General features: G+C 49.6%; 2 protein-coding genes across 3 annotated transcripts in view; one reads left to right on the top strand and one right to left on the bottom strand.

Annotated features, from left to right (window-relative positions):
- Positions 1 to 7,528, top strand: part of EIF3A (eukaryotic translation initiation factor 3 subunit A) — a 32,980-nt gene extending 25,452 nt beyond the window's left edge. Inside the window, exons 19-22 of the mRNA XM_068688978.1 lie at positions 1,944 to 2,761; positions 4,106 to 4,280; positions 4,705 to 4,874; positions 6,233 to 7,528. Coding sequence (XP_068545079.1) covers positions 1,944 to 2,761; positions 4,106 to 4,280; positions 4,705 to 4,874; positions 6,233 to 6,474 — 1,405 coding nt within the window. The 3' untranslated portion in view covers positions 6,475 to 7,528. The remainder of the gene's footprint in view (positions 1 to 1,943; positions 2,762 to 4,105; positions 4,281 to 4,704; positions 4,875 to 6,232) is intronic.
- Positions 5,260 to 12,669, bottom strand: NANOS1 (nanos C2HC-type zinc finger 1). Of its 2 annotated transcripts, none has more exons than XM_068688991.1 (2): positions 10,179 to 12,669; positions 5,260 to 9,219 (listed from the first exon to the last, which is right to left on the bottom strand). In XM_068688991.1, exon 1 carries the CDS (start codon positions 12,565 to 12,567, stop codon positions 11,797 to 11,799), a length of 771 nt encoding a protein of 256 aa, XP_068545092.1. In that variant the 5' UTR covers positions 12,568 to 12,669; the 3' UTR covers positions 5,260 to 9,219; positions 10,179 to 11,796. The 2 variants fall into 2 exon arrangements, with proteins under 2 accessions (XP_068545092.1, XP_068545090.1); XM_068688989.1 differs by having other exon boundaries at positions 5,260 to 6,389.
- Between the last annotated feature and the right edge of the window lie 734 nt (positions 12,670 to 13,403).

Below are 13,403 nucleotides of genomic sequence, written 5' to 3'. Positions count from 1 at the left end.
CTAAAAGGAAAACGTGTTGGATACAAACATAGGACAAACCTAGCTGTAATTGAATAAAGTAATTCCAAAATATATTTATATATCAAGTGATGAAGGCAGAGGCATAGAGGACAGGGAATGAGATTTAATCTGCAGCTAAAAGTTGTCTGCAAAATGAGCACACAGGTCCTGGCAGTCGAGCAGCCAGCTGCCCTGTGCAGCCACCCTCCAGAGCGCTGCATTCCAGGTGATGGGCGCGTTTCAGTGCTCTTGGTCTTTTCCAAACCATGACTCTGGTTACAAGCAAAACCAGATGACAGAAATAGAGAAGAGGTCAGCAAGGACTGGCTGTCTCAGACAACTAGCGGCTGTGTTGTGATATATAACGCTGTCTGTCTCTGGGACAGCACTGGCTTCTTCACAACTAGACTGGAAGTAGTGACTTTGATCTGTCAGTGTGCAAGAACGGTAGGTAGCTGTAAGAAGCAAGAGAGGGAAAAATAAAATTACTGGTCTTGCTGTGGTAGATACAAAGTTTTGTAAGGGAGAGAAGAAAGTCATTGTCAATATAAAAATATTCCTAATGTTGTAGTTGGGAAAGATGATGTTAACGTTTCCTATGTAGGAGTTAAAGTACTATGTAGGAATTAACTAAAATCTGGTTGTTTTAGCAAAAAAAGTCACAGTAGGGTGGTGCCTCGTTTTTTCTCTAGATCGCAGAAAATCCTTGCAGTGCTCTGAGGAACTGGGCATTTGCTGAAACAATGAACTGGCAGCTAACGCAGATGTAATGTACATGGAGCTAACGGAGGCACTGTGAGGGGCAGGGCAGTGCTGCTGGCTGCCAGACCTCAGCACAACTCCTTGAGTTACTTCTTGTCTAGAAGCACGTAAGCATTTGCTGATAGTGGTATTAAGCCAAAGTACATAGAGAAGGAGAGCTGACCTCATGGCTCTGCTGTTTGTGGCAGACTTAAGAGAAGCAACAACAACAAGAAGTTAGGAACCTGTACCAGCGGTAGGCACTCTGGTGTGAACTTCCCCAGTTCACACCAGAAATTTCTGTCTAATTTGGAAAAGCTGTCGGCATGCCCCCAGCTCAGGAAGATCTCTGCGTGTAGCACTTCTGCAGGCTGCTGAAACACAGCGTATATGGTGGAAACTAGATTGCATTGCTACCAGTGCCATTCCGTTACGTTCTTTATATTAACGCATCCTGGTTGTTGTTTCTCTGAGATGTCTCCGATGGAGTATCGTGCAGGCAGGTTTCACACGTTCTGTGTTTTGCTTATCCGACGCTGTTTGGCTCAGTTTCAGTAAACTTTGCAAGTGGGAGTTGTGAAAGTTCCAAGCAGGAAAGGATGGAAGCTGAAATAGGAACTCTAAAATTGTCACATGAGGGGAAAAATCTAAAAACAGAGGAGTCATTCCATTGGCAAATGATAGTTTAAAAATGAGATTATCAAAGAATCCTGGAATGGTTTGGGTTGGAAGGGACCTCAAAGCCCACCCAGTTCCAACCCCTGCTGTGGCAGGGACACCTCCCACAGCCCAGGCTGCCCAAAGCCCCATCCAGCCTGGCCTTGGGCACCTCCAGGGATGGGGCAGCTTGTGCCAGTGCCTCACCAGCCTCTGAGGGAAAATTACTAATAGTTTAAAAGTCATAGGATTTAAAAATTGTTTTTTATTTTAAATTAAAACCCTGAAACAGAACCTAGGTATGAATGAATTAAATATTTGTTCATAGGAACTTTATAAACATTTCTCTACATATCTGTTACTTCAAAATAATCTGCAGATTTTTTAGAGGAGGAAATTATCCAATATGAGTCTAAATGGAAATTAACACTTTCTTGTTTTTATCTCACAGCTCAATAATAGTTGTATCCTCCCTTATTCTTCCAAAACTTAAAACCGTCTTCTAGATGTCACTTTCTACTTGCTTATCCCTTGTGTTTTTGTAGAGATTGGCGTCGAGGAGAAGCGAGAGATGATGACAGACCTTTCCGACGGGGGGATGACCTGCCCCGGCGGGGGGATGACTTGCCCCGACGAGGGGATGATCTGCCCCGGCGAGGAGCTGCAGAAGAGAAGGACCGTCCTTCGGTGGAGCCGAGCGAGGACAGGCCGCCTCGGCGCGAGGGGGATGAAGAGAGGCCACCTCGGCGCGAAGGGGACGAGGACAGGCCGCCCCGGCGCGGTTTGGATGAGGACAGGCCACCTAGGCGTGCTCTGGATGATGACAGACCGCCCCGACGCGCTTTGGATGATGACAGAGGCAGCTGGCGAGCCGCAGATGACGACAGGGGTCCCAGGCGCGGGATGGACGACGACCGGCCTCCCCGGCGTGCTCTGGATGACGACCGGCCGCCCAGGCGCGGGCTGGACGACGACAGGCCGCCGCGACGCGCTCTGGATGATGACCGGCCGCCCCGGCGTGGCCTGGATGACGACAGAGGCAGCTGGCGTGCCGCGGACGACGACAGAGGACCCAGGCGCGGGCTGGATGATGACCGGCCACCCCGGAGGGCGCTGGATGATGACCGGCCACCCAGGCGTGGGCTGGACGACGACAGGGGCAGCTGGAGGGCTGCGGATGATGACCGGGGTCCCAGGCGCGGGCTAGATGATGACCGGGGTCCCCGGCGTGGGCTGGATGACGACAGGGGGCCGTGGCGCAGCACAGATGATGACAGGCTCTCCAGGAGAGATGATGACCGGGGGCCGTGGCGCAGCAGCGAGGATTCCAGACCAGGTCCCTGGAGGCCATTTGGGAAACCAGGTAAAATAGCCTCATAAGATAATCTTTCTGCCAAAGCACGCGCTAAGCCAGCCGATAGCGGGGGTGCCAGAGGGGAAACGTCTCTGAAAACATCTGTAGTAATTGCACTAATATGAACGCTCCTTCACTTGGTGTAATCAATCCTTTTCGTTCGGCTGAATTAAGCAAACAAACAAAGCACACACAGCAAAATGCAGCAGTGTTTATTGCTCACCTCAAAGATAACTTAAGGTCACATAGTAATGCTGGTATTTACCGTATGCAGAAACAAAACACACAAGTTTAATGCTTTGATGGGAGAGAAACATCACTAGATGAGCACGTCTTGGTCTCTTTCCCTACCCTGGCTGAAAATAACCTGCTAGGAAGGGTTTTGATGCATCATTCCAGTGGGTCTGGGTTTGATAAGGTTGTTATTTTTTAGTGTACAAAATACTCCAGTTCCTACCATTCCTTTATTTTTTGCTTTTGTGTATACTTTTTTTGAAAATCCCTCTCTGAGCAGCAGACTAGCTGACCTTCTGAGGCCCCTTCATTACCCTGCTGTCCTGTTCTTGGATGATTTACTTCTAGTCCGAAGTCTTGCGGGTGGTGACTGTGACACCTCCTTCCTGATTCTGTTCAGAACTGTTGATGATGGTTGAATGTGATTTTTTGACTGATTTCCTGGTTCTTTTTAATCAGACTTAAATATTTACAGCTGCCATGTCAACTCTCTAAAGCAGGCATTAATTCTGTAATTCAAGCTAGTAGCAAAATTAGCATAAGTTGTGATATTTGCACTCCAGTAGCTTTCTCCTTCTTCCCATTTTTTTTAAAGAAGGCTGTGTAATAAAGTACTCCCATTCATGAGTAACTGAACAGTAGTTCAGGGTGCTCTGTGTAGGTACGTAGTGAATGACAGTCATTTTAAAGGAGTGCTTTAAAAAGCAGTAAGTTCTTACAGATTGTTTGCTTAAAATCATCTCAGCTGTGCATTTTGAGGAAGCAGCCTGCAGTCCGAACCACCCCGTTTCCTTCTTCCTCTACTTGCTTTGCACAGGACCTTTGAGGGGATGGCATTTCTCAGCCAGAAAACACAGGGTGTGTTCAGCTCTGTGTTAAACTTGACACAGGCAGTCCTGGTGTGAGGTATTTGTTGGTGTCTTTAAATAAAGCAGTTTCTACGCTGCTTTGTCAGCGCTTCCTACTCAAAAGTGCGCGCTTCTGACAAGCATATTGAGTAGGAGGATGCTCAGGTGATCAAAACTTGATCAGCAGTTTCTGTGTGGGAAGTAAACAATTCTTTGCCTATGGTCAGGGACCAGAAGTCGGTCACTCACAATTCCTCTGACTTGCCTACAGGGGGATGGAGAGAGCGCGAAAAGGCGCGTGAGGACAGCTGGGGGCCTCCCCGAGACTCCAGGCCCCCCGGAGACCGCGAGTGGGACAGAGACAAGGACCGCGATGAAAACGAGAAGGACCGTGAATTCGACAGAGAGAGGGATTTTGATCGAGATGATCGTTTCAGGCGTCCCAGGTTTGACTCCTTTGTTTAAACACTTGTTGAATGATTTTCTTTAAAAAAAAAAAAAAAAAAAAAGTGCCTTTCTGTTTAAGAAAAAATGGGGTATCATGTAATGAGAGGAGCAGTGGCTAGGTTGTATGAAATGAAGTGCTTTAAGGCAATAAATGGGTAGTGGCATTCTGGGGTCTTTTGGTTGGTTCTTAAGATGCTAACAGTTTACAGAATGAATCCCAGATGCGTCACTGCTTTCAAATATTTTTCCCCCTGTACATTAAGACAATTTCATGCTAGGCTCCAGAAAAAGAGAAAAGATTTTGGAAGTCAGTATATTAAATAGAGACCCGCAGGCCTGAAAATGCGTTGTGATTTATTATCGCTTCTTTCTGCAGCAAAGGTAAGATGCTAATGGTCATTCATATGTTTTGAATGGCAACAGGGATGACGCTGGTTGGAGAAGAGGACCAGCTGAGGAGAACTCTAGCTGGAGGGATTCAAGTCGTCGTGAAGAATGGGACAGAGGTGGCCGTGACATGCGAGATCGCCGTGCTGATGACAGAGATCTACCCCCCAGAAGAGGACCACCACTCAGATCTGACCGTGAAGAACGTACGTTCGCTTTATCATTCTAAAGGCTCACATTTATTACAGGTCCTTCACGTTACTCTGGCAGTGCTAGGACGTGGGAAAATAGGAGTAAGTTTTATTTTCAGCCACTTAAACTCTCTTTACATAAAAAGGTAATGGAAAGAAGCTTTAGTTTGTTGAGAACTTTTCTGTGAATCTTAACGTTTCTTACTTCCTGCTCTCTGCTATCATAGTAGCAGTTTGCATCTGCAGTAGAAGGATAAGAGTGTCTGAAGTTTGCAGTTAGCAGAGCAGCGTTATGTTAGGGGTGAATTAAATCCTTGTAGTTTAACTGTCAAGATAGATGTCCCAGAAAACATTCCTGGCTCCTTTCTCAAAACTGAGGAAAATATTTGCAAATAAGGCCTTATGGGTTTCACACCATTAATGATATTTATTTTTTATGAATAACCTATTTTAATTATGTACATTAACCAGGTTTAATTATATATGTTCATTTATACTTTGCTGCTGCCTGGAAGAAAAAGAGTAACAGCAAAGACATTTAGCCTGATAAACCACATCTTCCAGTGCTGGACTTGTCCCGTTCAGAAGCTCGTTTGGTTTCCGCCCTGAGTGTTGGTGCTCCCCGGACATAGGCGCTGTCGTGCAGCCGATCTCAGAGAGCAAACTGGAGCACAACATGTACGGGGCTGCCAGCTGGCGGAAGGGCTGAGGGTTCTCAGGGAGAAGATACTTCATTTAAAAAATATATCAAGAACTGTTTCGTTGTTGGAATGTCTGGTTTGGTATTTGACAGCTTTGTTCGTACATAGCCAGGTTAGAATTTTGAAACTCCTTTTGGTGGAAGTGAAGAATTCTTCATGTAGTGAAGAACGCTGAAGGCCATTGTCAGTGGGGTTGTGTAATCAATCCAGTGTCGTATCTACCTCTGGTTTCAGTAGGCAGAACAGCAAGGTGCTGTCTTCGGAGACACCTACAGATTTCCACAACTGTTTTCAGTCAGGAATTTTCTGTTTGCAGGTTTCAGTCATTTCTAAGGAGATGCTTTTGTGCTTTTAATTCTGATAATATAAGGATGTATTTTTACATTATAAAACCACGTCCATCAATAGAACATTCTTATTGCAGTTAGTGTTTTAAAGATGACACTTCAGTTGCTCACAGCAATCCTGAATCGGGAAAGAGGCTTGAGTAGTTCTGGGCCGTTACTTCACCATAAAATTAAGCTGTGCATTTGGCTGTCATCTTCATATTAGCTCTTGGCAAGATTGAGAATCAGTAAATCAGACTGTCAGTGCGAGGCTTGTTTGTTTAAACTCTTGCAGGCTGCTGGTTGAATGTGACAAAGGTTGTTTTATTGTCTCTTGTACTTGCAGCAAGCTCATGGCGGCGTGCTGATGATAGGAGAGAAGAACGTGGAGAAGAACGTGAACCAGTTCGGCGATCAGCTCCTGCTCCTGCTGCTGCTCCAGCTGCTGCTTCCCCAGCAGCATCAAAAGATCGAGAAAGAGATGGGGAGAAGGAGAAGGGCTCCTGGAAAACAGAAAAGGAGCGTGAGCCTGTTCGTCGTACTAAAAATGAGACAGACGAAGAAGGGTGGACCACTGTACGACGTTAAGTGGATATCAAAACAGTTTAACCAATGTTTTAGCTTTGATTTGATTGAATCCACAGATTATATTTGTGCTTATAAACATTCTGAATTGGAATTCTTTAACAAATGTTTTGAGGTAACATGAAAGCATGAGCTTGAATTACTTACTCATATAGATTGATCATGCACAAAACTCACAGCAGAAGGTTGGAAATTGAATGCCAGTTTTTGAAATTTCAAATGATGCTTATTTCATGGATCATTTGTTGCTAAAATAAAAAGAAGCAAGCCCAACAGCTGTCTTGAGTACTGCTTCTATCTTGCAAGACAAAAGCTGACTTGACAAAACAAGCTGACCTTTTTATTTTTAGTCTTTCTTAATTCAGAATGGGGTATTGTCATCACCAAATATGCATATGAAACCACCTCTGTTCACACAGTGCAATTACTGAAAAAGCAGAGCTAGATCAATTGCCATAATTAGAAAAAAAAACAAGGGGGGGGGGAAGTACAACCCCCCTCTTCTTACAATAGGGATCTTTGAGGGCAGGCAGTGTGAGAGTCACATTTTATTACCTAAATTCAGTATGTTCAAATTGGAATTAAATACAACAAACATGAGCATTAGCTACACTGGGATATTTTCTGTAGATTTACTTGAATACATTACATGAAGCCACGTTGCAGTCATTGTTCCAGTACCATATACTGCTGCAGTGTACAACCACAGAACTTAAAGCTTCTACGATTTAAGTGTTTGGTAAGCATATTGCGATGTATTTTCTGTTGCCAATAGCACAACTGCTTTTCCATTACTGGATAACTCATGCCTTTCAAGGATTTATAAATATTGTCATATTTAAAACGTGTGGTTTTGGAGAAGTTGTTGAATTTTTCCCCAATTCTTTGTCTTCAGGGTAAATTCTTTCCCTTTCAAAAGAAGTGATTTGTAGTAATGGCTGTGTTGACTTCAATTTTGGGATGCAGATCAACAGTTACTATCTGGTCATACTGAAGCCAGCACAGAACTTGCTGCTGTGTGTTTCTTCGATGATAAATAAACAACTTATGGAATTAGCTTCTACAGTGTCTTGACTTTTTAGTAACTTCCCACATTGTATCTTAATGCCAAACAGCAGTTTAACTTTTTTTTTTTTGTATCTGGTTTGTATATGGTTTTGTACTGTCTGAAGGAGAAAGTGAGAGGACCTAGGCTAGTTAAACCTTATTGTAGTATGTGTAAACAAAAGTTATAATGTTTCTCTTCTTATCCTTTTCCCACCCTTTTCAGACTTTCCAGCTCCCATTTACTGCTCAGGACAAACTTGTTCTCATTGTCACCTAATCTGAGGGCCAGCTGCTTGTGCTGCCAGGATTCCTTCAGAGCTGTGATGTTTTCTAAACTTTTTTGTGTGCTGCATGCAGTTAAGGGGTCCCAGGGCTGCTGTTGAGCTACCTGTTGCTGCACTTGCACTGGGACAAGAATTGCAGTGACAGCTGTTAAAAGGTACTCCAGGAGGGGCCACCCTCTTGCAGTGAGGTCAGATTGCATTAGGCAGAACCGTGTTTGGCCAGGCCTGAAAAGCTCCCAGGATGGAGCCTGCACAACCTTTCAGGGCAACCTTTTCTAATGCATGACTGTTCCTACAGTGAAAAAGCGTCTTTTTTGTCCAGCTTCTACCTGATGCCTCTCACCTTCCTCTCCTACACTGCAGTGAAAAGCCTGATGGGAAAACTGCCTAATGGGGGTACTGGCAGGCCCCTGGAAAGGTTCCCCAAAACTTTCCAGTCTCCAGCCTGCCCCAGCCCCTCATGCTGTTGTTGCCCTCAGCTGCATGTGCTCCAGTTTGGCCGCATCTTCCTTGTGTGTGCACACCAACTGGAGGCAGCAGTCACGCTGAGGAGTGCTGAGTAGGGGGCGCAGCTCTCAGCCTGCCAGCAGAGCCCAAGGCTGGAACACCCCAGCATCACATGGGACTGATGAAAACCTTACTAGGCCAGCCCAAATAACATCCTCTGCTCTCTTCCCCTTGTCCACAAAACCAGATGTTTTACTGCAGAAAGCAGCCAAGTTGGGCATTGGGTTAAGTCCATGCTGACTCCTAGTCACTTCTTCATCCTTCATGTGCCCCAAAAGCAGCTCTGAGATTACTTCAGGAGTTTTCCAACGAACTGAAGCCATGTCACCTGGCCAACAGCATCTCTGATGGTCCCTTTGGCCTTTTTTGAACACGAATGCAATGTTTGCCTCCAGTCATCAGAGTTATAAAAAGTGGTTCCACCTCCAGTTGTATGTTTGTAATTGTATCCCAACAGCCATATTTGCATGGGCATGAATGTAGTCGATGGCCACTGCATCTGAAAAACTTCCAGGATCTGTGTTCTTAACTTCCTTGAGCATGTAAGAATTCTAGGTATGTGTGTTGGCAAGACTGGGCAGCTCAAGAGAAGATCTCCAGGATGTGAGCTACGCAGCCTTGCCCATGCATTTATTTCACTGCTTGATCATTTCAGAACACCAACTGCTGTGGCAGAAGTTTGCCAGGACTGGCCCAGCTCTAACCAAAAGGCTCTGCACAGTTACTGCTCCTGCTCTTCACAACTCAACGCATTTAGTTGCAGCAGGATGGGGATTCTGCAAGCCATTCCACTTCTTGCTAATCCAAAAGTTGCTTGCTGCAATTTCAGCTTTGTTAGTTTTCCACCATTGGCCCAGAGGACAATTCACTGGGTTTTCTGCCTCTGCACTTGCAGATTTAGCACACTGCTCTTCCAAAAAATAATTCGACAATTATTTTTCTCCTCGTGACTGTTAGCAGACTACCTCAGTATGTATTCATCTATGTATTGGGTGGGCCGAGCTGGCACACCTAAGGGAAGTGAAGGCATTTCACAGCCATCAGAGCTTGGTCCTGTGGCAAAGAAGCACCCTGAGGCACTGGGCAGCAGCAAGCCAGAGACACCCCCTGCCAAACAGGGCTTTCAGTAAAGCTGTGCACTCACCTGGCTGCAGCTGAACTGAACCATCTGCACACCTGAAGGCAGCTCTGCCTTACAACCAGCCTTTTAGCCAAGGCTCACAGCAGCTGAGGGCCATTATGGGCTGCCTGGTGCTCTGCTCTTTCCTCTCACCACAGTATGACCATGGAAAAGGTGCCATCGCTTACAGAATTTGGAATATTTCCCTGGAATAAAGCAATTCTCCAAGGATAAGAATTTGGGTTGAGCCAACAGACACGTGCAGATGCCTGTAGGGTAAGTGACAGCACCAGGATTTTCTTAGACCTCTTTGATGGACCATAAAGTAGCTTCCAACCCAGGCTGCTTTTAGATGAAGCTGTATGCTGTTCCTAGGATTTAAGTTACTAATCTAAGTTGTTTTCAATAACTTGAAGAATCAAAACTGTATGTAAGCAGTATCTTCTATAATTAAGAGTGACAACAAACAGGCATGTTTCTGCTCACTGTGCTGCAGTGTGCTGGGGAAATGGCTCCAGAAATTTACTTAAGAAACAACTCTTGAGAATTTCAATCTAGGACAGGGGCTTGTAAAGCTTTAAAGGGCAACTCAACCCGAAGAATGGGCTCCTGCTGGACAACCACATCATTTCAGGACCTTGCTCTCAGGTTTTTGCTTGGTCTGAGTGCTGTGACCTCCCCACAGGAGCACGCTGCCTTTCCCCTCCCAGCCCAGCTGGTCTTTCCAAGCTCCTGCTCTGCTGCCTTACCTGCTGGGGCCTGGATCCCACGCCCAGCGCCATGCAGCCTGCCACAGGCAGCTCCTGGCCCTTCCACAACGGGCCCGCTCGGGGAGCACGAGGAGACTCGGAGTCGTAGGCAGCAGAAGCCGCTGGCACAAGGGCAGCTTTCTTCTGACACAGGTCAAGGGAAGGAGCGGGCGCTGCACGAGGCCAGCGCCACCATCCGAGGCAGGGTGAGGTTCTGGTGTCTTGGCAAACTCCCAGGCACTGCAATGGGTCAGTCCCTATGGGGTAGCTTAACCTATAGAGCTGGGGAGGCAGGGGGGTGTTGCAGACAGACCTCCCACACAGCCCCCTCAGAAAACACCTGAGAGCGCTTTTCTTAGGTCTTTCTTGCTTTTATGTCCGTAAACAGTCAACTGGATTAAAATGCATATACTCATCTTCAAAGTTTCCACAAGAAGCTAACAGAAATACAAAACAGAATTCTTCCCATAGCGTTACACTTGAGCTCATTTCCAATCTGTGGTGGATACAGATTAAACATATGTGGAACAGACATCACAAAATCAAACATACCTAAATTCTACCAGCTTACAGGAGCCTGTAGTGCAAGCCCCCCCCCCCGAACGAGCGGCGGTGCGCAGCTGAGACCTCGCGCAACGGGAAGGCAGCTGCCCTACAGCGAGCTGTCGCCACAGTGAAGTGTTATTTAATGCAAGTCCCTTTGCAGCCGATAATTAGCCCTACTGCTATCTTTGGAGCCGTCCGATGAAGATTTAAGAGACCACTTCCAGAGCGAGCCCTTTCCTCCCTGCTCACAGCTGTGCCAGTGACGCCTCTCGGGCCCCTCCCCAGCCCCTCCTGCTTCCCCCTCCCCAGTGCCCGTCCTCCCACCCTGCTGAGCAGCTTTCCAAGAGGAATTCACACAAACACCCGAGCTCCTCTTTCTGCCAGGACCCGTCGCCTTTCCTCAGCTTCCAGGTGATTCCCTAGGTAAGGCCAACCACAGCGTGACCCCTCCGTGCTGTGAACGCACACATCTGCTCCAGAGGACCCCAAGCCAACTACAAGCCCGTTGCTGCTCCTCCTCCTGCCTCCGACTCGCACTAAACGCAGTCGTCACATTCCCAAGCAAGCACTTTGCTTCCTCCTCCTCCTCCTCTCAGACCCTCCCTAAAGCTGCACGCTGCCCACGGTCACGGGTGGCCGTGGGGCACAGCCCCCACCAGCAGGGCGCTGGGATGGAGGGGAGGAGGCGCTGCCTGCCGCACCGGGAACCGAGCAGGGGTTCGCTGGCAACTTCCCTCCCGGCTGTAGGATGGGTGTAGGAAACAGCTCAGCTGCTTAAAGACCCAACAAACCGGGGGCTGGATCCTGACGAAGCCCAGCGCTGCCGACGGGCACCCTGCAGGAGCAGCAGCCGGGCACAGGGGGGCAAGGAGGGGGCCGGCGGCCGCTTCCCCACCCGGGGCGATGCGGGCAGCGAGGGGGGGACCCCACAGCGGGCGGAGGAGCAAAACAGAGCCGCCCCCTCCTCAGATCCGCCAGGGGACCCTCTTTTCTCCCCGACCACCCGCAGCGGCTCCCACGGAGCCCAAGCGGGGCGCCCACCCCGCGCTGCAGCCGCCCGGCGCCCCGCAGCCTAGCGGCCCTTCCTGCCCAGCGCCGCCCGGGCGTGCCGCAGCTGCTTGGCCGCCTGCATTTTGGACAGCGGGCAGTACTTGATGGTGTGGGCATTGTCCCCGCTGGCCCCGCACAGGGGGCAGGTGTAGCGCCGCAGCACCGGGCACAGGACGCGGCCGTCGGGTCCCTTGAGGATGTGCGTGGTGTAGAGGGCCACCGCCTCCTTGTTGTTCCTGCAGAAGACGCACACCTGCAGCTCGGGCTTCAGCAGCCTCCCGGCCGCCCTCGGGTGTGCCGGCAGCCGCCCCGCAGCCACCACCACGCCGCCCCAGGCTCGGGGCGAGCCGGCCCCGGCCCCCTCCGGCCCGGGGCACTCCAGCAGCACCGCGGCGGGGCCGCCGCGGCCCGGGAAGGGGCTGAGGTCGGCGAAGCGCTCCTCCAGCAGCCCCTCGCCGTGGTGGTGGTGGTGGTGGCCGCACAGCTCCAGGTCGTGCAGGTCCAGCGCGCCCTCGAAGTACGGCCCCGCCGCCTCTTCCTCCTCCTCCTCTTCCTCCTCCTCCTCCTCGGCCGGCGCCGCCGCCACCACCACGGCGGGGGGCTCGGCAGCGAAGCCCTTGCCGGGCCGCACGGCTTTGGTGATGAGCGTGGCCAGCCCCAGGTAGTCGTTCCACGAGTTGAACACGTTCCCGCAGGCGCTGTGGCTCCGGCCGCCGTAGCGGGAACCCGGCAGGCGCTCCACGGCCGGGAGGTGCCGGTGCTGCTCCAGCGCGCCGCCGGGGAACGCCTCCATGGGGCACGGGGGGCGCCGCCGCCGCCCGCCCCCGCGGCCCCAGCCCCACCGCAGCTCCGCGCCCGCCGCCGCCGCCGCCTCCTCTGGGAGCGCGCGGCCGCGCGACGCCCTTTAAATAGGGGCGGCGGGGGCGGGAGGGGGCGCGCGCCGCTCTCCCATTGGCCGCCGGGCTGAGCCCCCTCCCGCTCATTGGCTGAGGGGGCGGCGTGGGGGGGGTGGCTGAGGGGAGGGGGGCGCGCAGGTGGCGCGGCACGTGCGCGCGGAGGGGGGGGGCGGGGCCGCGCGTGGCAGGGGTCGGACCCCCCCCCGGTGGGGTGGGGGTGGAGGTGGGGGTGGGTCTGTGCCGGGCACCTGAGGCAGTGGGAGGTGGTGTTATGGCCCCAAAAACTGCTATTAGTGTCCCAAAAACTACTGCTAGTACCCCGAAAGCGGTTATTAGTACCCAAAAACTTACTCTTAGTACCCCAAAACTACTGTTGGTACTGCAAAAACTACTGTTAGTACCCCAAAAAACAATTGTTAGTACCCAAACAATTACTGTTAGTATCCAAAAAACTATTATTAGTGTTCAAAAATACTATTAGAGCCCATAAAGCTGTTGTAAGTGCCCAAAAAGCAGTTATTAGTACCCCAAAACCAACTGTTTGTACACAAAAACTACTGTTAGTACCCAAAAAACAATTGTTGGTACCTGAACAATTACTGTTAGTACCCAAAAAGCTATTGTAAATGCCTTAAAAAATACTATTAGAATCCAGAAAGTTACTGTTAGTACCCAAAAATCAATAGTTAGTACCCCAAAAATTACCATTAGTATCCAAAAACAACTGTAAGTA

The sequence above is a fragment of the Anas acuta genome, chromosome 7 (assembly GCF_963932015.1).
Source record: "Anas acuta chromosome 7, bAnaAcu1.1, whole genome shotgun sequence".
In the NCBI taxonomy this organism is placed as follows: Eukaryota; Metazoa; Chordata; class Aves; order Anseriformes; family Anatidae; genus Anas; species Anas acuta.
The sequence above is the reverse complement of the archived record's forward strand: the minus strand, read 5'-3'. Positions and strand labels throughout refer to the sequence as shown.